The sequence below is a fragment of the Falco biarmicus genome, chromosome 2, assembly GCF_023638135.1.
Source record: "Falco biarmicus isolate bFalBia1 chromosome 2, bFalBia1.pri, whole genome shotgun sequence".
NCBI classification, from domain to species: Eukaryota; Metazoa; Chordata; class Aves; order Falconiformes; family Falconidae; genus Falco; species Falco biarmicus.
In genome coordinates this window covers 19850057-19873775 of record NC_079289.1, presented here as the reverse complement: position 1 = coordinate 19873775, position 23719 = coordinate 19850057, and the positions used below count along the sequence as shown (strand labels likewise).

Genomic DNA, 23719 nt, shown 5'->3' with positions numbered 1-23719 from the left:
ACTACTTTCATTCATATCAATACAACAAACCACTTAAGACCACTTCATTTTTAAGAACGCTAATAGGTACAAGATGACCTAAGAACCGAGGCATTTATTAAAAATTAGAACTATAAAGTAAGCAATGATCAGTACTGAGAATAATTATGCAATCACGGGATTTTACATATTAAATTTGTTTAGGATTTCTATGCAATTAATGTCTTATATTTTCTTTTCACATCAGGTGTTTGGTTTTGGCTTTTTGGTTTGGGTTGGTTTTTTTGGGGGGTTGGTTTTTTGTTTTGTTCTGGTTTAGATTTTGCATTTGCTATGCAATCATAATTTTATGGTTGCCATAATGAGAGCCATATTCTTCAATAATGTGATCCTCCCTCAAACAAATTAGAAAAGATATTCTAAGATATTAAATGCACTGAAAGATGAATACTGTAGCTATTGCATAGGCAATTTTGAGAATATAATGTATTTAAACTACCTCAAATCTAGCGTCTATTCAGCTGACGCCTGTATCATCCACTCTGTATCTCTTTAATTGTGCTAATTTTACAGAAGAAAACAGTATGAGAAGATGAAATAGCTGTTTATATTAAACACTGGAGGGATGAGAAAACATCTACACAGACCTCCAACCTAAGTACTGCACCTTTTTTTATGATCTCTCAAATACCACAGTACCACCAAAGACCAGAACTCAAGTCTTCCAAGTGCCCATTCTGCTATGGCATATCATCTAACACATGCAGACTTCTCTACTTCTGTTATGAAACTCAATATGTAACATACATGCTGCACCTCCTCTGGCATACAGAATATAAAAATACTATTTTTACAATGTATTCAGTAATTTCAAAGAAATTACTTGTACCGTTGCCTATTAGGATAGAATTGCCTATGTGTGCAACTGAGATACAATTTTTAAAATCACTAAAAGCACAAGAAAACAAATGGAAGCTGCAGCAGGCAGTTATCTTCCAAAAACAGGTTACTAAGGAATTTTAACTTGCAATGCTAAAAACTTTACTAACAAATTAGATTTGCTAGCAATGTCAGAACAACTATAGAATATCGTACAAATAAGACACTATAGGTAATAAGTATGTTATAAACTGGTGGGGTTTTTTTAGTTATGTATCTGATTCTTTAACAACAATATAAACACACAAAACAGGCAGTGCAGATTTCAAGTGCCAAATCAAGCAATCATCCTCACAGTGCAACAAATTTGGATGTTAAATGCGCCATTCTGAAGGAAATAATAATCCTGAAGATAGTAGTGTATGCAAACTATGAAAAGCACCCCTTAAAGCACTGAAAATTTCTTGCCAGTATTTTTTTCTGATAGCTGTATCCCTCATTATTGTACGGGGCACCAGATTCTTTTCAGTTCTCTACAGTTCGAGATAGCTCAGCACGGCAATGTACCCTCCTCTTCAGCTTTGTCTTAGAAGAGCCATTCAGTGCTGCACCAACCTTTCAAGACTATAGATTCGTAGTACTCTACCATCAATGAGGTGAGCTATGTGCACCCGGCTAAATAGTCTACAAAAAGGAATTGACCTTTTTCTTGGCCGCTAGACCACAGGGAATAAAACTGAAGATGATACCACTGTTAGATTAAAAGAAAAAAAGAAAAAGCAACAGGTAAGAAATTTTCCATCTGAGAGTCAAATATCTTCCACATCTCCATGACTCATGGAAAATAATGAGCAGTGAATATTAAATAAGGGGAAACAAAATGTCCAGAATTCCAGCCCTTAAGACTAAATGCCTGAAAGCCATGGGGCTCTTTATAGACTGGTGACTGCAGGGCTTCTTGCTGAAGGAAGCCTCTACAGAAGACAGAAAATCCATCTTCAAAAAACTTCATGTTGACAGAAGATTGTTACAACCCTGAAGACCTCCAAATTGGGTACAGGCCTTTCCTTCTGCGACATCATGAGCAAAATTCTTCATATTTGTCTGATATTATTTTATTTCTTTGTAATAGGTAACTTAATCCACCTGATCACAGAACATTTGGTTGCTTCAAAATCTTGCCACTTCAGACAAAGGGAAAACAAAATGCCTTTATTTTTATAGCATGTACTTTAATTAGGTCCTTGGTGCTCTGTGCATACCTAGGATGTAACTTTTTACTATAATGCTATGGTTTTGATTAGAATAGTAAGACGTTCTTTGAAGTATGGAAAAAGGTATCCATCTTTGGCAAAACAGATTCTAAGCTTAAACAACTTGGTCTTCATGGTACACAATGTAAATCCTGAATTAACAGAGCAGCAACATCCATGCTGCCTTTGCAGATGTGACCAAGAAGTGGGCTTTGGCTGATAGTAAGTTGAGGACGAGCAATATCAAAAGCACCAGTTTTCTGACCTTGCCAATATCAACACCAAAATCCTGAGGGTTTGGTGAGCCTAACCCCCCTGGTGACTTGAGTTTTGTGAGTATAAACACTGCCTAAGACAAACAGGTCACAGCCCCAACATTTTGAACAAAAAGAAGTAAAAGCCTAAGTTCCTCAGGATTTCTGCTATAACACCAGACACAAGTTACAGTGTGACCACATGGAAATCTCTAGTGCTTTACAGTGACACTAGGAGAAAACAGCTCTTATCTGGAACAAAAATGTAACTGCAGGTCATTTCATTCAAGCTACACAGGTAATCAATTATGTTCTTTAGCAACATTCTAACAGACCACCACCCTGCAGGTCAATTGTCTCAGACAGAACAATAAGGAGCATTTTCAGATAAAGTATTTCCAACTCAAATCTGAACAAAAAACCAAGCAGCTGAGTACCTGCTAAATCAACATAACACATCCTTAATTGTGCTATTAGAATTCTGCCTTCCAAGCAAAACTCACCTCAAAACCTACCCCTTCCAATAGCCCTGAACTTTGGCTCCCCACATCAGCTCTAGAGAGAGGGTAAGGACTGGAGCACATGCAACAGAAGCTTACTGACAGGACAACACACGAGAAGTTCCTCCAAACCTTTTCTTCAAGTGTGTTCCAGGTCAAGAGAGCATCCCTTCTCTTGGCAGACCCAAGAACTGTCAGGTCCAGTCCTGCAGAGCTACCCACAGTAGGAAACCTGCTTCACTTGACTGTCTGCAGACTCAGAGCAAACAAGCTACTAACAACCTGACCCTACTCTACCAGCAGCAACTACCTGGATGAGGGAAGTTCTGTACATTCACACATCAAACAGCTGTGAAAAAGGAATGCTGAACTAAAAACATCTCCCGAGTCCTCAACACCAGTTTCTTTTTAGGAGATGTTCTTCTCTGTACTATAGAAAGCAACTGTTCCATCCTAAAAGCAATTAATTTTTTACCTTGGAAAGGCTGTACTACTAGACTCCCTTCTTCTCCTTCAAGCGACATACAAGACTTGCTGCTCTCTCATCTTGGAATAACTTCAACTGTTACCCTTTAGCAACTTCATCTAGAGAAGAATAACAACAGGCCTGTTGTATGCCAAACCACCTGTAGTATCAAGCAGCCTGTAGCATCACAGGCTAGGTCTGGAAGATTTCCGGAGCTATGTTCCATCCACATCTTTATGCTGCCTCCATCTGCATTGATTTGAATGCAATAGCCCCCTCTTCCATACCCACATTCCTATCACCTGCTGTCTGTGGCTTCATGATAAACATCACTATCCTTAGGAAAACAGATGCAGTGCCACCAATTTCAGGTCCTGCTTGGTTTACCGTTAAAAGAGACTCCATCTTCTCTGAATAACAGAAAGGCCGTGTATCCCACTTCCTTCCTCGTCTTCTGCTTAAGAATATTACTTTATTGTTCAACTCAACTTTTATACATCCTCAGTTTATCCTACTATTTTCTGATGTTAGATACTAGCTCCTTCCTTTCTCCTCCCTCCTACTCCCCTCCAGTTAATGAGTTTTTGCTTGTTCCTAAGTCTTTTCAAGTTGATTATCCTTTCAGGTTAATAAGAAATATCTTTATAAGCTTTCTTCTTCGTGTGCTTATAATCTCAGCACCTTAAAATGCCATCAGTCCTTATCTGCAATATTGCATATTCTCTTAAGTAACCGTCTCAAACCTCTTCAAAGACTTAGTGGAGTTGACACTGAAGAACACCAATATAACAAGAATTCCTGCAGTCAAACAATGCACAGGATTTCACTTTATATTCTTTACCATGTTAGAAATTAGCTCTCCATCTCAAGATTCAGCACAGCTTGTACTCAAAATTTAGGTGACATGACATTAACAGTATCAACATTCTCCCTCTACAGACAGAGGCAAGATAAACAATCTCTTCCTCAGCATAGTTCTGCCTTTTGACTTTTTAAACCACAAGAATGCTGTCAAAAGTATCAAAATCCAGGTTAACAAGTTAAAATTTTCAAGTAATTCCAGAAGATATGCATCCAACAAGCACTCATTGGAAACTACATCCACACAATCAGACTCTTCTGTAAGTGAAACACCACAAGAACCAGCTCTTTCACGTGTGCTTGTCTGGAAGGTGTAGACCTGTGCTCCCCTTCAGCACAGCCAAGGGCCTTCACTTGGTGCTTCTGCAGCAAGGGAGCCTGTTAAATGTTTCATAAAGGACTCTTCCCATTTGAATATGCTGTCTTTTTTTGTTGTTTTTTTTTTTTTTCTTCAGTAACTCATTTTCATCAGCAGAAAAGTAACTTTGAGCTTTTACAGTAACACAATTTGTTCAGAATAGTCACCTGCAGCTCAACAAATTAATACCAGACTACTAAGACTACATGGCCTGAACAATGCACTGTGCGAGAGCTCTCCAACAAAAACTGCCGCAGCTCAAACAGAAGTCAGAGATTTCCTGTTGTAACTGTTGTCCATAGCAGACAAAGGAGATCATAGTCTCTCGGAATAACTCAAGAACCTCAAAATCCTTCCAAAGTTGGCTCCCACTTGTCTACTAACCTGATTTGTGGGAAAGGAATACCCTCCCTCAGTAACAACAAGACTCCTGCAGTTGTGAAGAGCATTTTTATGGATCATACATTTTACAGTATTTAACATGTTTTGCTTTTCACTTGTCTCCTTTTGCCAGGATATTCCAACTCAGCAACAAATAAACCTTCAAAAGAAAGCCACAAGGAAGCTGATACTTCAGGTTAGAATTTATCTCAAGAGGGACACCGCCAAAGAACGCGGTCAGCAGCAGAATAAAACTGCCCAACACAGGAGGCTACAGTTGAAAAGGCACCACAGCAAGCACAGGAGTTTTTTAACATGGTAGGCCAACATCAGAGCTGCAGAGAGGTAGGTAATAACAGGTCTGTGAAGCACAAACCCAAGAGCTTGTAACAGAAGATTTTCATTATGTAAAACACTTAACTGTGATATGAAATTTTACATATACTAAATAGAATTTCTTTTCCCTCTAACTACATTCTATACTATTTATCAAACCTCAATCGCTTTATGAGGTCCTATTACAAAGTAGCATGCAGTTAGGGAGTAGTAATTACGCCATAAGATTTTTCATAAAAATGGATGCTTTACTACAGTCTTCAGAAAGTTCTAACTTCAGAAAGTATGCTAACCCAAATTCTGCACATTTTACTTTTATAAGGTTTGTCAGTGTCTCTAAAAAGAGGTAAGTTGATAATGTAAACTACAAAAAAAGCTGTGTTTAAACAATTTCTGTTGCTCTCACATTTAACAATAACTAAACCAAGAAACAGGAATTAAGAGGTTCAAGCAGGCTTGATGGCAACCCCTTCACGCAGGGGAACGCAGGAGCTCAGCACAGCCCAGCATATCAACTTTTCCTCAGTGCTGTTGTTTCTCCACCTACTGGAGAAGCCCAGCAACCAAGTTTTAACAACACTTCATATCACACATCAGTTTTGAAACCAGTTTGTTTATGTTTCTAGAGACAGCAGGAACTGCTATAAATTTCAGGTTATTTCTTAACTGGTTATGAAACATGACCCATAAGCATCTGTATAAAATTTAATGTGCTCGTGTTTAGGCTCTTTCCAGTATCTGTAGTGTTTTCATATACATCCAACAATTAAAACCTAAAAATTTAATAGCATACTTTACCAAACAACCCACTGTGTAGCCATGGTTGGAAAAACGCCACTGAAATCTACAGTGCTTTAACTATATATACACCTTTCCTAGACATACTCATTTCTGAAGTCACTTAATTTCCTAGATTTCTTTTTCTGCTTGTCAGCTCTACAGTGTTTCAAAAGGGATTATCTCTAATTAGATGAAACATCGGAATAGTCTACACTGAGTTTCACTTGCAGAATCCCTAATTCTATACTACCAAGATGACAGTACAGTGCTAGTTTCATAGCTGCCTTATCTGTATTATCCATTTGAAAGGAACTCCCAAGGATCAGATAACCGAGTTACTCCATAGCTCACTGCCTTCAAGCAGCAGACTACTGGATATAGTGTTATTAAAATTCACATTATAAAATTATTACAAAGCCTGTGTTATTTAAATCATAATACTTAGTTCTATTCAAAAGACTGACGAAATGCAAAATCAGTCTACAAAAAAGTTATGGTGATACTCACCATGAAATAGTTGCATTGCTGGACTGCCAAAGACTGACCTATTCTAGAGCCTAGACCCTCAGAAGGGATATATATTAAAAAAAACCAACACTCAGTAACTTTAAGAATTCCCCAGGATTAAAAAGTTGCAGAGCCAGTCCTCAACTGTCACTCATGCACCTATACGTACATACATAAAAACCCACAAGCAACTTTATCTTCTTGCTTTAGCATATACAACATACACCTTATTTATTTAGATACTGGTATTTTGGAATGAGGCATTCTAGTGGCAAAACACCAGGGCAGTTTAACTTCCAAAGCCTCAGCACCAGGGGAACAGATTGAACTCTTTCACCTATTCCATTCAGGTTATTCTACCTCCATGTAGCATCTGAGTTTTGGACAGAAAAAGCATAGTTTACCCCACTGAAGAATTAATAATCCTCTTCAGTACAAATGACAGGTCAGTTCTAATTACACCTCACTGCAATGGAAGTTTCAGCTGGTCACTGCACATGTTTTTAAATATCTGAAGAGAAACATATAAAGAAACGGAGTTGAAATGAAACTGCACAGAAACACTGACCCCAGAGACTTTAATGTGGGTGCCAGGGGTTTTGTGTAAATATATACATATTTGCATGTGTAAAAAAAACCCAGGTATGAAGAATGCGAGCAGAGGAATAATGACATCTTCAGTACCCCAGCTAGTCCAGCTAGGGAATCATAAGCAGTCAAGGGGTCTTTGTGGCTGATCTTAATACGCTTCCCCATCAATCTGCTTGGAGACCAACAAATAAGCACTCTTACAGAAACTTCCAACACCTGTTTAACTTCTGTGGATTTCATCTAGGAGCCTTCTTCTAAAAACACATACCTGAAATTTTCCAGTATTTTCCCTTTAGAGTCCAATTTCTTCCAAAAAATGCCAACAACTTTTGTGACTAAACACAAGATTATTTCTTCTCCAATTGTAATATTTTTGTCTTCTGGGGTGAAGAATAATTCCATGCTCAACAAAATAATCTATGTTGGTAAAGTTTCTTAAACACTTCACAATTATCAAAACCAGCATGGCTTCCATATCCAACAAGTTTATTTGTTACGTCTACTAGTTTTTCTACTTTACACAGTTGTATATATTTTTGGAAAAAGGTTATGACATCAAGGAAGAACAGTAGTATTTGGGTGCCTGGAAAAAGGGGAAGAGAAATTTATCACCTCTGATGATGGAACTTCTATTTGTTGACATCCACTCAGTCCACCTAAAGACCTGGCCCTCTCCTCCCCACATCAGATCTAAACACTGTTACCTCTTGGATCCCACTATTTCTGCAGCAATCAATGACAGCTCTTGGTTTTCCCTTAAAATACAGGGCCTAGGCTGTTTGTACAGAGTTTCTGTCCAGGTCAGCAGTTTACCTTCCTTGGATAACACAGCAAACTTTTTTTTCATATGCATCATAAAAAAGTAGACCTAAGCTACAGCTAGCAGATGTGTGCCGTATTTATTCAAGTTACATTCTATTTCATGGTGCTTTTGACTACCTTCTCTCTACTATTCAGTGGTTCAGATCATCACAGTAAGCTGATAAAACTTTGTTTTAATGGTAACATTTGGTGTATTCATCCTCACAGAGACCATCTCTGCTCTCAAGGTGGCAATCCAACAGATGCAAACTCAGGACTTGCACTAAGACATCCAGCAACAGATTCCTCCATTTAGTAAATGTATTTACGCAGGAGAGAGTGTTTTTATTTCTTTCCTTCCTCAAATCTTTGAATAGGAAATACAAGTCCTCACTTATTTCTAGTCTCCTCATACAAAAATATATCTATGGAAGTAGCAATATGGCATAGCTCACATTATGAATCTTACTGATTTCACAGCCTCCAGGCTTTAAAACAAAGGAGTTACAAGTATTCACACTCATACTGGCATATACTTGTAATCTCCAGACCAAAAAGGTTTGCTCTTGTCATATAATATATTCTGTGGAATTGTTTTATTCATAGAAACAATTTCTAGCTAGATGCTACTGAGCACTGCAATGATAGACTGTAAAACCAGAAGACCTGGCTTTGTCCTTTCTTCCTCTCCAGATCTCACTTTGCAGTCCATAACGCAAGAAGAAAGTAATGATGGCAAGAAAACTAAGCCACCACGCTCCATTGAACAGAAATACAAGACTGCAGAATCCATCGCTATATGGAGAAGGCACAGAGGGAAGGCTACCTCCAGCCCTGCATCCCACCTCTCCAGTTTAACAGGATCCTGCTACAAGTAAATTGGCACATGCAGCATTTAATCTGCTTGAAAGCAGAGATCTTCAGCAAGGTTTATCAAATGATAGTGAAAGCACTGTTATTATAACTAAAGAAAAAAAATATTCACTATTATCCTCCAGAGATAGGTCATCCAAACTTGCAGGTAAACTTCTAAGATCAGGATTAAATACCATTATTTAAAGACAGCTCATCAGAAGTGGAAAAGATAGGTTCTTGTCAAGACTGTATTTTGCTGTTTCTATTAACACAACATTTTAATGCAACTTAATAGAATCTTATGCCCATATACCTCCTTTTTAGTTTGGTTTCTCTTTAAAAATCCAAATCATTAGTCAGGAAAATTATAACAACAGTAACCAACATACACCAACAGGCATCACTGGAGTTATTGCTAAAATAACCATTCTAAGCCACACAGAATTTCCACTGCTGTATCAGATTTTGAAAATACTAATCAAAGAAAAAGCTTGGCATTCCTCAATGCAGTTAGTGTTGGTATAGCTCCTGCATAAATTTCAAAAAAAGAATTTCTGTATAATTTTTTTGTGCATATTTATATATGCATGTACACACACACACTTAAAAGTCTTGCCCACTCTTCCTTAACCTGGAGTAAGTGGTGAAAAACTCAACAAAAGACCACAGAAGCAGATCAGATAAATTAATGGGAACATGCACACCACTAGTAATAATGAAGAAATTTCTGCTTCAACCTCAAGTACAACAGTTTTTTACCTTGAATTTTAACGTTAAATATTAACATAGTAAGTCAACTGCAATAAAGCTACAATGACCAATACCTTAGAAAAAAAAATAATACATACATACCTTCACTACAAAAGGGCCTTTTAATGCCAGAGAAATTCACCGTCTCATGCAGCGTTTTCTCTTCTTGACAGTATTCACAGTATGTAACTATGCAGTGCAGTTTCTTATAATCATCACAACATGCTCTGCTGCAGAACTGATATACTTTGTTCTAAATGCAAAGTTGCAAAGCATCACAAATAGGGTTAATGATAAAATCTTAAGGTCTGGATAGTGCAACTCTAAATCATTAAGACATGACTTGAACAAGCAAAGTAACCAGAAGTGCAACCACACAATTAGGGTATGATTTCTAATGCTAAAAATTAACAGCTCTCACTCAAGCTGGCAGCGAGTGCTTCAAATACTTACCATTCCATATGAAAATTCTCAACAGAAAATATGCCAATCTTAGCATATCCTCTTCAGATACTTCTCTCAGTTCATGGAGAAGTGTAACAATGGTCTATTATATCTACAGTCATACAATAACTGAAGATGAAAGCAGATTCCAAACTTATAGCTGATCTGAGAAATTACATTCTTCTTTAAATTCCACAGATGCATTTTTATTTTTTATTTATGAACAAAGACTTCTGCTTTTATCCATACTGAAGTTAAGTGGTATTCTACAGAACCAGGTAGATTTTATTAAGTTAACTTTTTAAGCTTCAATAACTTATAAAATAGCTATCTAGAGAAACTGTATTTGAGTTAAAGGTTTAAACTTTTAAACACTTCATCATTCTAAAAACACCAAAAGCCCCCTTACCTCCCATTCCAGTACTTCTGGCTTTGAACAAAAAGAACTTTTGCAATAATTACATTTCAACTGAATATCAGTGGGAGAAACAAACTGACCATTTGTTGAAGACTGCACACTGAGAGTCTGAAAGACATAAATATATATACACATCACTAAAAAAGTTACTTTTAAAATGTGTTTTTTCAATGAAGCCTATAGCGTTTGAGAATTTGACAGGTTATAAATAAATTTGGAAGCATTTCTGGCAAAAGCCCAGCAGGTTAGTCTTCTCCCTTGTCATCTTAGGTTTTCCAAGCTCGAATCTTTACCCTTGCTTCCACCATAATTACTTTAGGTCTTCCTTCTTCTACCTCACTTTTCTAATGGCTGTGATTTAAGGGTAATGACAAACAACAAATGCCAAAAAAAGTCTCCCAAAACTGAACACTTGTTAATCACAAAACATGTATTTGCAGATAAATGCATTTCACTTGCCTTATTTTGGTCACAGAAGTTCAAAGACCAACAAACAAGTATTTTCTAATCCAAACTTCACCAAGGTAGATCAGCTACACCTTACTTAAGCATATCACTTAAAAATACAAATGCCAAAGTAACATGCCTTCAGTGAGAAACCCTGCATTTACTCAGATTAAGAGAAAACTAGCTCACAGTCCTAGCTGATCTCAATCACTAAGGCAGGAAGATGCAATCATTAAAGAGCCAGCCCCTACAAGATTAAGGGTTTTCAGACTGAGAAAAATACTATAGATTGCATTTGTAGTAGGCATAAGAATTTAATTCTGGACCTAATTCACTTATGTATTTTTGAGGCAATCGGTAGATAGAGAACTCAGTTTTACAGTATCTGTAGCCTTCCTGTAGGTCTTACGTGCCTATAGAACATTGTCTTTTGGACATTCCTTAAATCAAGCAACAACTATTGGTGTATCACACATACAATGTTCAAGACAAAATCTGAATCACTAGTTATCACAGTCACTTCAAGCATCTAGAGGACAAATTTCTTACATTCGCCATCTCAACAAACTTTCCCACATCATTTGCAACAAGACAAATATATTTAAAGACAGGTTCTCTTCAGACAAGATTTGTTACCACCTCTCCAACTCGTAACAGTGAAAATGTACAACACTCCTGTTACAGGATACTTTTCTTCAGACTCTCATGTTACTAAGGGTTCACCTACACTAAAGAAAAAAACAGTATTGTGATAGCACTGATTACTCACACAAACCCTCACGTAAGTGGGCCGGTACAGCTAAGTGCTAGCTAGCAGTGCGGAGTACCATTTTATGCAGATGCACTAATTCTGTACCAGGGGGTTGCAGATATTAATTAAGCAGGCATGCACATTTCCCAATCACAGACAGGACCCGAGAACAAAATGCCATATACAGCAGAAAAGATGCCACCTTTATCCCAACAGCCCATTGTCCCATAATAACTTTAACACAGTCTGATGCCCACATACAGTATTGCCATATTTTCCCCACGATAACCAGCAAATGTCCCTGTGTTTGAGAGAGGTTTGCTAGACTCTGGCTGCTCTAAACAGGCAGCTGAAAACTTGTACTAACAGGGGAGCCACAAAGGCATTTTAAGTTCAAGGTCCAACCTGATTTTTGCAAGGTTCTTCCCAGAGCAAGCACCATGCTCAACACGTGCTGCCATGTGGGTTATGAAAGCACAATGTGAGTCCTAGGAGTTCTGGCTGAAAACAAGAAGAAATCAAGAAGCAAGTATACCCACCACCCCCAGTTCAGGAATGATTAAAGAACTAGCAGATGTGACAACTTGTACAAAACACTGAAGACAGAGGGAGGAACAAAGACTAAATGCATCAAATGCTCATCAGCTGAGGAGCAACCATATTTTTTGACGTCTGTAACCACCTTTAAATATGGGACAAAAACAGCCTATTGTGAGGGCTAGAAGTTAAAAGCTACATGTGGTTTTTTTTGTTGTTTTCTGATATATGACACTGTTGGCTGCTTTTATTTCTTTTCCCAACTGTTTGCTGTGGTAGCATTTCAGCCCTTATGTAGTTTGGGGGTTAGTAACTGAACAATAACTAAAGCTAGTGATGAGAGAACAACAGGACTTGAGACTGTTTAAAACTTGTTTTGAAGAATATTTACATCTAAAGTAGACCCAGAAAATCTCAACAATTAAGCATTACTATTTCTAAAACAAAACCATTTTATCATAAACTCCTAAGCTCAACTAAATATTTTCCCACAGAAATTAGTAAAGAACTGAATTCATATTACTGAAATCTCTAAACCAAGTAAAAGACGGCTGTAAAACCTAGTTAATCACAAGATGATTCTGTATACCTCCTTAAAGTTCCATTATACTGCTTACAATTCAGAACTGCTTCTGTATAGTATTTTAATGAGTCAAAATGACATGCACACTATTTTCATCATCTTTGCCTCTAACTTACAAGGTGCTTAAAGAGTATCTCTAGGAATTATTTGGGAGCATTACTACACACAGTAACACAGCAAGAACATCATAAATTCATAAAAATATTTCACAGGTCACCCCACACAGCAAGGTTTTATCAATGTTGTGCTTTATCAAAAATATCTGTGAAATATATGTATGTGTGTGTACATGTGTCTTTTGTGTATCTTAAATTCAATCAAAAACCAGTTGTTTAATCTGACTTTTTGAGTCTGCCCTGAACAAGAGCATGGGAAGTGCCAAGCAAAGGGAAAAATTGTAAAGCCCTTTTCAGCCTTTAATACAACCACCTCAAACTGCTCTCGGCTGCCAAATTACCAATGAACAGTAGGCAGGCACAGCCTAGGACTCGGCTGAGAAAGCCAGTGTAGCAGCACGGCTTCTGGCCTGCCCCTGTCCCCACAGCACAAGCGACTGAGGGGCTATCCTTGCTCACAGCAACACAAAATCAAATTGTGGAAACATTTCTGTACATAAATGTATACGTGGGTAGTAGGTAACCAGTCTGGTTTGGTTATTTCTAGTTGAGAAAAAATAACTTTGAAAGAATAAAGTAATTCTTAGTGTAAAAAGAGAAGCAACTACATACAAGGTATCTTTTACACGTGGTGATCCGCTATGACTGTTCCACAGGCAAAATCAAGGGCACTAAATTAAGCAGGGAAGGAACCAAACACTTCCCCTAATGCGTTCACACACAGAGACCACCTTCCAGCCTCAGTGTGGGAGCCTCCATTATTTTTATTATGATCAAATTTGGAAAAGTATTTCTGTGACAAGAACGACAAGCTTCCTCCATGCTCCCTGCTGCAAGATACTCCTTTTTTAAAATACATGTATGTGTGTGTGCAAGAAAGATAGAAGGTATGTAACAAAGAACACTTACAGATACCATAATGATGGTGAAAGATAACACAATATTAGTGAATAACTAGAGTGAGTAACTTGTTAAAACCCGCTGTACTTAAAATTCTTACACATATTGGTCCTACAACACTCTAGATACACTCATAAATTGAAGGGGGATGGGGGTGGGAATCAAATCTTTAGCACACGTTATCTGAAAAATTTTGCATAGACTTGTGTTTTGCAAGATAGCTTGACTTTTAAGACATTTACACAGTTGCCAACTTTGGGAAGACACTCGTAGTACAGCCTCCATGTTTACAATAAAAAAGTGAGTAGTTTATTTTTTCTTAAGAGACAAGTTCAGAGCAAGATCTTCAACTAACCCAGTAAAGGTACTGATGCTGGCTTAAAACAATACAACTTTGGAACAGTTCTGTCCTTAACTCTGCTATATCATCCCCCAATACAAAGCATGAAAGACAAGAAGATAGTCACACTATTCTACCACCAACTACCAAAGAAAAACCACATCAAGCAGGCTATTCTCCCTATTTTACCCTTCTTTCTTACAAGGATGAATGCTCTTGCAAGCTGTCCACACAAAGGAGAATATAGGTATGGATGCAAGTTGCACAACAAGCAGTTCAACTGAATCTTTCAAACATTTTAGTACGTTAAAACAACGGTTAGCTAGAAACAGAAAAGGTTTTTCCTAAGATAAAATGACAATCAACCCTAAAGTATTGCGAACAAATTGGGAATTTAAACATTCCAACTCATTTGTAAACCAAAAGGACTAAAATTTTTGCAGAAGGGAAGAGACAGACCTAAAATAGCAGTTACTCTGTTCTGAGAAGGCAATCCCTAACAAAAAGAATTGTCATTCATAACATATAGGAAGAACAGGCCCAGAAAGAAAAAAGGATTAATATAATGCCATAAAATTAAAACAAAAGTTACCTGCATTAGTAAACAGTGAAAAATACGGAGCACCACAGCAAATCAGCCATTCCTCAAAAGACCATTACAGAAAGCATTGCAATTGACCAAATGGATTAAACCATTTTCTCAATTTAGGTTCAATCTCTTAACATGTCACTTAAGATATAAAAAAAGCCTCAAGGAAACACTTACAGTCCAATGCTCACATTGTGGTATACTGTCCTTTCCACCTAAATACTAAATGAACGGAACAAAGAAGCTGTTGTCATACAATCAATTCTTATCTAATGGTTAATACATTTTATTCTTCTAGACAGTGAATATATGAAAACTATCAAAAGTTAGAATCTGGTAGAATCGTTTGAGCAAACTAAGCAAGCAAGCGACCACCCATCCATTCTTGGTCTTTACTGAGAACTCACAGACTGTATGGCTGCTCTAATTAAACTCCACTACAACACGGAAGAGACAGATCTACATGTAGCACTGAAACCGCAACAGAAGCATCAGAAAGGTCTCAGTAAGATCAGAAATCCATGATCAGCACCAACTGATCTAGCAGTTATATTCAAAAGTGTTGTTTATCTGCAAATCCAAGAAGAGCCAGGCTGTATTTGTCACTCATTAGCTTTATTTTTCTCACTCAAGTAACAGAAAGGTTTTGTTCTGAGAGTTCTCAGGGCTGCAATCAATAGTAAAACCACGTGGAATAAAATAAATGCTGAATGAGTTTGCAAGAAGTATTACAGATTTTTCATTACATACCAACAATCTCCATCCATTTTTATAATCAGATGCACTGACAGACATCTAGTCAATTACTTAGGATGGAAACAGGGAACAGGGCTACATGCTGGACATCCTATCCAGAGTATATTAAAAAGAAGTGATTAAGAGATTGCTTTGCTTTCCAGTTAAGAGAAAACAGTGAAGTTTAATGACAAATGGGAAAACCCTGTGTGGGTGTAACTGTTCCTCAACAACACGTGAGGTAATCACCAATTACATAGTGCACATCTGGGAAAACTGTTTTTACATACAAAAACTGAAACATTTTCTTTAAAAATGTTCTTTGAGCACCTAATCACTGTAACACATGTTACATGTGTTTTGACCTTAAGTCATATTAAAAATATGACATCTTCAAGAAGCATAGTAGCCTCCTCCATTGTGCCTATCATCAGGCTTACAATGCTCTGGTTTCTGGATGTACTTTAAAGGGCTAGCTTCACCCACAAATGTTCTAATAGCTTAGGCTGTAACTTCTTATTTTGGATACAGTCACTATTCCGCACGACACACCTTTGTTAGTGTAATGTTCAACATGAGAATGTTATTGTGTTCAGTGTAGAAGAGATTGAATTTGTTCATTTTCAATGCAAACCAGCAAGGCTCATCTCCATAGAGAGGCAGGGGAGGTAAAAATAAGATGAGCAGTGATATTGCTTTATGTTTACTTATGATATCAAGGAGAAATGGACTGTTATTATCCAATTTTGTAAGTTTAAGACAGCAGCTAATGTTATTATTATGAAACAGGACTTTGATCAAAGAAACTGTTATGAGCCAGAAGCATTTATGTTAATTGTAGCTCATAGACATGTATATACAAACAAGTTAGTTTAATATTCAAATACTTAACACAAACACAGGTACACAAATATTTAGGGAGGAAAAGATTTAACACAACAGCTAACCTGAAATTTAGCTACACAACTGGAACTGCAAAAGTTGTACAGTTTTCCATCAGGCACTGTGGCTTGATATTGAGGTAAAGAGTTTCGATTACAAAAGTGGCAAATAATTCCCATACCTAAAAGAAAAATGTAGTTTACAAACAAAATAAACACAAAATAGTAGTAAAAAAAAAAAAGGGGGGGGGGGGGGGAGAATATGAAATTGCACCTTCATCTATAAAATTCACTAGAGCATGTTCAACTTTAAGTTAGTTGAACTGATCTATGCCTGCTTTGCATATTGAAGAACACACGTTTTGAGTTATATACCAGATCCTTTCACCCAGATTAAAAATTTTACCTAGAGAATATCATATACGTTGTAACTACCTCTATCCTCGCACAATTTTTGCTTGAGGAGACAAAATGGGGCAGGTTTGGAGCACAGACAAGAGAATATTAATCCATATGCATGAAAATTGCACTACCATTCTGTGACACATCACAGCACATTATGTCTCAATATTTTTTCCTAGGGTGCCTTAAGACAGTCGAAAACTGCTTCTGACATCAAGCAAAAAAGCCAGTGGTTAAAGTGACCCCCTAAGGGTCCATTTACTAGTGCTGAATAAAAGATGATTTTTTTTTTTTAAGTAAGTTTAAAAACCCTATGAAGTGACACCTGCATAGATGAATTCTAAAACAAAACCACCCCTCCCCCAGTGTTCAAACTTCAAAAAAGTCTACTCTTGTTGATGATGAAAAGCCATCATCCTTTTCACTTACTTTGTGGTTTTGCATATTTTGATTTGTGTGTGTTCATGCATACAGTTGAGCAGTATGGCTCCATATATCCATTAGGTCCTATGCACTGAGTCATGTCAAAAAACCTGCACTGAGCTCTGCAGCCAGTACAAGATGTTAATTTGCCATATTTCTAAAACATAAAACAAAGCAAAACAATCAGTTAAAACTATATTTGGCTTTTGGTTTTAAATTATGGCATAACAAACACAGAGGAAGATGTGCTTATTTACTTCTGCAATTTGCTCCCCCAACAGAAACTTCCTACACCTCCCTCCCTCCCCAACTAACCTTCATGATCATCTTCTGAAGAGTATTCAGCACTATGGTGGGGTCTCTTACTCCTGAGGGGAAGCTGGCTAAACCTGAACTTCCACGTAAAGACAAAAAACAAATACACACACCCCCAAAAAAATACCCAGCCAACCAACCAACCAGAAAACCCATACCAAACCACCATCTGCAAACTCTGAACTGTGGTACGAGTACACAGCGAGTTGTGCTGAGCTGCAGAGTTTGAAACAAGTCTGCCTCTCTCCTTGTTGATGGGACAATGGTTGTAAGAAACGGAACAGGGAATCTGGCACAGCAAAGTTGAAGAATAAATAGCAGTGCTAAACTTTTTTAAAAAAGGGTACTCTCTAAATGATACCATCTTTAATATTATCAAGTATGAGTCAGACATAGCAGTTTCTTGCTAACAGCACTGTTGGGAGAACCTCTAACTTCTCAACTCTCCTAGTTCCAGTCCTCCAGGCAGGAGGAATGCTGAAGAGTTCCTATGCTCCTCATCAGATCCAATGAGGAACTGTGATTCCATGAACCCAGTAACACACTCAATTTTGACATCTCTCAATACAGCTGTCAGTCAACCAACAGTTCTCCACAGGAGGGAACAAGTGTTCTATAAAAAGCACAGAAAAGCTGCATCAAACAAATACCAATACCACAGTCGACACACAAAATCAATAGCTCAGATTTCCTATTTGTATTACATACTTCAGTGTTAAGGAAGTATATCATGCACCACAAAGCAAGGGGAGGGTGGATAAAAATAAAAATGCCTATGTGCTTTCCCTTCCCATAGAAATAGTATCATGGTTTTGACAGTGATCACACAGAATTCCTCATTTGAACAGTGATGAGTGTCCTGTCAGACAGACTCTCCTCCTATGGAGTATTAAAAAATAACCTGTTGAGACTTAGGCACTTAAGATTTCTTCCCTTCTGTTGAGGAATGATTTTGGCACTACCTCTCCTTCTTTCCCTTTTCTCAAGGGCTGAAAGAAGAAAGAAAGTTAAAGCATGTTTCATAGGTGCTTTACTTTGTTCAGAGTAACAGAAGCTTCAGTGGTTATCTTTGCTCTTCCTATTTTTAGCCACTTACATTTCAGAACCAGCTACACCCACAGTCTTACAGCCAGCCAGAGAAGAAACTTAGGGTTCTATAACATGGATCATCTTCCCTATATTAAAAACATGTATATAAAAACATAGAAATACACATGTCCCTGCCACAAATTGGGTGTAGCACCTTACAGAGACCAGCAAAATTTGAAAATACCACACAACTTCACAATTTTCACATGGTGCTTTGAGGAAACCTTTTCTGTGGAGTTCCTCCAAAAAGGAGTATCTGGCAACTTAACAAGCTCCTACCTAGAGGAAGGCATTGTATACAACTCCAAGATCCTTCCTTCCCATCTTACTTCATTTTTTATGTTTGCCTTTAAAAATGTTACCCCCAGCACCTAATAATCCTCCTAATCAGCCACAATATTGACAAAATTCACGCTAAGTTCCAGGACCAAAACGCAGCAATTACACTGTTCTGTGACCTGGAGCTATTCTACCACTAAACATTCATCTCCTCTGTCAGGCTAATAGACAAAAGCAGGAACCAAGATTACTTCAAATTATATTACCAGTGAGAATACAGAAGCTCACAATTTACAAAGGACTTGACTTCTTGGAACAAGCTCAATGGACAACAAACACCAAAAAAAATCTCTGTGCACAAATAGTCCTAGTACCTCTAGAATAAACTAAATGTAAATCTAGAAGCCCTGATGCAAATATGCTGACAAACAGCTTAACAAAGAGCATTCAGGGATAAAATCAAAAACAATGCACAGGTAAGTGAAGCTTTCACAAGCTCTATGTCTAGAAGAAAAAGCAAACCGAGGCCATGATGACTTAGAGACTGCAAGATGAAAATACAGGCTAGAAGAGATTAATTAATAATACACTGATCAGAACATAATTGGAAAAGATTCACTGTGTCAACAGACTACATGTTTTGAAAAAAATCCCTTGAAAGCAGGAACAGCTTTTGCTAACCAGCATCTCAAGTATCTCATTATTTAACTGATGGCCAGAAAGGACCATGCACACAAAGTACAGCACAGAAGCACGCTCATCACTTCTGAATTTCAAATATCCTTACAATACTGGACTTGTTCACCGATTTCACCCTAGATCTTTCAGACTCACAAGCAACACGAAGAACCTTTATTAATATCTAGTAATAATCTAGCAAACTTAGACCTAAGTTACCAAGACTACAAAGCACATGAATTTCAAAAAAAAAAACATCATCATCAAGGATACAGAAGATTCAGTGGGTAGAAACAAAAGCAACAGCAAAGTTCTCACTTTACTCTTGTTACAGCAACTGACAAGTTTGAGCATTTCTGCATTATTAGAAGTTGCACAAATGAAGGAGCTAGGATGCCAGTGAATGAAAAGCCAACAAATTAGAAGGCCCAAAACCTCTTCAAACTTATTACTGCTCCCAAAACCTCATAATCATTATCTTCAAGCTGAACTGTCTTCCTGCATTTTTATTACTCTTGCCAGCCCTCCGCAATCTTACAAGTTTGAATATTAAAACCATTCAAAAAATGAGTACAAGACTATTTTTAAAAAAAGATTAGTCCATACCTGAAAGTTTTCATCAATCAGCATCATACAGGTGTCTCAAATATTTATTTTTTTAATAGTCTAACTCAAAGGCTTCCTCCATTGACAACATCAGAGAACTTTGTACTGTACCATTCCGTATGTTTTTAGATAGCCACAATGCAAACCAAGAATTTTCTCTTGTTCTAAAGTGTCAAATTTCCAGATGAATCTCTCTCTTCTCAAGATTCTCGGGTAACTTACATTTCTACTCTCACATTCATCACAACATGTTACCTTTCATCTCTAAGAATCTGCAGTATTAATTTCATTCCGTAGAAAAACTAACATTTGAGAATCCTTTCCCTAGAAGTACCCTTCTAGCTGCAATAAACAAAACTGAAGAGTCACTAAAACTAAGGAGAAGTACAGTAATACATGGGGTCAAAGAGCATTCTTATGAGGCAGAGGGGGGTTGGCCTGGAAACAAGATGGTTTAAGAGGGTAAGGACAGAACCAAAAATGGCATAACACAGGGCACTATGGAACGATTGTTCATTGCCTTTTCTAGTATTAACAGCTATGGGAAATCACATGATTATCAACAGAAGACATTTCAAAAGAAGTAACAGGAGGCAGCTCTTCACATAACAGAGCAGGTCAGCAGAACTTCTTACCAAAGAGCATCATGGATGGAAAAAACGCTTCTATGTGTTCACAAGGAGATTGGGCAAGCACTTTTAAAGAGATTTGCTGAACGTAGCATACAGGAACACTGTGTAAAGTTCAAGACATCTCATAATCTCTACAGATTCTTAAGCTAAAAGAATGCTCAGGGGGAAATATCTTAAGTACCTGCCCTGTTGTTACTCTGCCCTGCATGCCCACTGACTTACACTGCAGGAGTCTCAAACTCTGCTTGGAACCAGATCAGCTGAGGCATGTTCTTACTACAGAAACCCTCAAGGAAAAGCAGGTGTTCAGAAAAGAAATTAAGGAAAACATAAAGATCTATCGACATTGTTGGTATTTCATGGCAGGAGACAAAAGAAAAGAACTTCACTGGTAGAGATAAGCAAAACAGAGAGTACCAAAATCTCCTTTCTGGTTAAGTAAAAAGGGAACAACAATCCCTTTTTTAAAAAAAACCCCAACAAACAAAACTTCCTGACTCTTTTAAAAATCACTGCTTCATTCTTCATTTTGGAGGTACAGAATCACAGAATCATGTAGACTGGAGGGGACCTTCCAGAAGTCAAGTGCAACCTCCTGCTCAAAGCAGGTCCAGACCTGGCTGCTCAGGATCTTCTCCGGTCAAATCTAGGCATCTCCAAGGATGAGCATTCCAAAACCTCTCTGGAGGATTTCACTGCCCTCGCAGAAAAAAAAAAAAATCCTTCTAATTAAATCAAGTTTCTCCTTGTTTTCAAGTCGTGTCTGTTGCCTCTCCTCCTTCCACTGTGCATCTCTTCTAAGAAGAGTCCAACTTTGCCCTCTCTATACCCTCCTCCCATCAGATAACTAATCCCCCTTTAGCCTTTTCAAGGTTGAACAAAGGTCTCCCAAGCCTGTCCTCCTATGTCATGTGCTCCTGCTCTCTAAACGTCTTGGTAGCTCTCCAATGAATTCCATCAGTATGTCAACACAGAATCAGTATGTCATCCCACAGAATCCAAAAGAGGACTCAGTGTTCCAGATGCAGTTTCCTAAGTGCAGAAGGATGGCGGGGGACAGGGCATGGAAATCACTTCCCTTGACCTGCTGGCTATACTCACTAATATATCAATAGGTTGCCCAGAGAGGCTGTGGAGTCCCCATCCTTAGAGATATTCAAAACTTTGATCAACACAGTCCTAGACAATCCATTCCAGGTGACCCTGCTTGAGCAGGAGGGCAGACAAGATGACCACCAGAGGCCCCTCCCAACCTCAAGCATTCTGCAATACAACTTAGGATGCAGTTGGCCATCTTTGTTGCAAGGGAACACTGCTAACTCCTGTTCAACTCATCACCCACCAGGACACCTGAGTCTTTCTCCAAAACTGCTTTCTTGCCATTATCTTCCATTTCAGATTAAGTACTGGCTTCATCTTGTGCTCCCCATGATACTTCAAATGGCAGGGAAAAGTGATTATAAACAACCTACACATTCAAACTAATCTCAGTTCCAAGGTTCCTTCAAAAACAGAATTAACTCAGAATGAAGCCACAAGAGAAAGTACCAGGCATTTTCCTTCTATGCACCATTTGCGGGAAATTCAAGTTTACAGTGTCCTATGAAAATACATGCGTTTTTAAGGACTGCAATTTTAAGGGAAAATTTAAGTAAGAACACTGCTATCAAATTAGTAAAGAAAACTATATCAATTTCTAAGTAAAAAAAAAAGAAAAAAGTTAATGCAGAGGCAAAATTTGCACCTAGATTCTGCACTGAGATGACCTAATTTTAGCTAGATCATATTGCATTTTTGACCTCTTCCAAAACATAAAGTCTAAGGTAAATGCATTAGCCTGAATATTCCTCCAGTCTTACATTAGATTCTAAACTCACTCACTCTTTCACAATTTGTTTGTATACCCTACAGTTCTAGAAATCGGGTCTACTGCATTGCAGAAATCTCATGATATATAACTGAGAAGAGATACATTATACAATGCTTCAGGAAATTTGAAAATTCTTACAAGTTAGTAGTTCTATATACATTTCAAATCTTCACAGGACAGTGTTGAACTCAAACTGGCAACTACAGAAGTGGCTATCAAGATGCAAGACAAAACAGATGAATGGGATGTATTCCAGAAATACAAGCACTGTTGCAACAGAAATCCAAATTCCTGGAAATAGAAAATTCACTTGGAGAGTTTCTGACAAGATTTTATTCTTGGCATTATCAGCAACAATCATTTTAGAAGGAATCCTGATCTTCCTTTACATCTTACCGAAAGGATCATGAAAGCTGAAGTCTAGAGCTCTTCTTGCACATACCCGACCAAGAAGATCAAGCCTCAAAATAAGTATTAGACAATACTGTAACTCCATAGTATTTTAGCAGTAAGCCTCACTTCTGTTTGCAACTGACACTAATGAAAGTCTCTGTTCCTGAACCTTCTGGCTGCAGGAGTATTTCAATAAAGCTATTAGTGCCTTGAATGTAGGCATCTGTGCTACAGACTTATTTTGATTGAAAAAAGCAGTATGATCTGCTTCACATTCCTTACAAAGAATAGCGAGCAGGATGAAGACCGTGCCTGCAGTATAAGAGAGCATTCTGGCTACAATTTCTCCCATGCAAGGGCCAGTCGACAGAGGACACCAGAATACCAGATGATTGCTGCAACACTATGTAGCAGCCCAAAGATCTGTTTCAAGCTGAAGGAAATGCTTTGCAGTTAAACTCATGTGGTCCATTGTAAAACAGATCAGTACATACTTCTCGATCCAGGCAAACTGCTCTCTGGTAGCTTTACAGAATAACAATTTCTGATTAGAAGTAAGATAAATACTGGAAAAGATTCTAGAAAAGAATGTTCAGGGACTGAAACACAGTCAACCTGTGTTCAAACAGAAAGGTAAAGGAGAAAGATGATGGAAATTTTCTGTAAGTAGAAAAGCAAAGATATTCACTACATGGAATTCTACAATGACAGAGATCCAAGTAAGGCAATCAAGAAAACAG

General features: G+C 37.8%; 1 protein-coding gene across 12 annotated transcripts in view; it reads right to left on the bottom strand.

Annotated features, from left to right (window-relative positions):
• ZMYM2 (zinc finger MYM-type containing 2) overlaps window positions 1-23719 on the bottom strand; it is a 91982-nt gene that overhangs the window by 26643 nt on the left and 41620 nt on the right. For 11 of the 12 annotated variants that reach the window (XR_008820000.1, XM_056327088.1, XM_056327090.1 and 8 more), the window contains 4 exons: window positions 17124-17274; window positions 16359-16474; window positions 10405-10521; window positions 9654-9804 (listed from right to left, as the gene is read on the bottom strand). Coding sequence is in view for 11 of the 12 variants with exons in the window: in XM_056327088.1 (XP_056183063.1) it covers window positions 9654-9804; window positions 10405-10521; window positions 16359-16474; window positions 17124-17274 (535 nt within the window). In the remaining variant the exon portion in view is untranslated. The remainder of the gene's footprint in view (window positions 1-9653; window positions 9805-10404; window positions 10522-16358; window positions 16475-17123; window positions 17275-23719) is intronic. The other variant, XM_056327093.1, reaches the window with a different exon arrangement.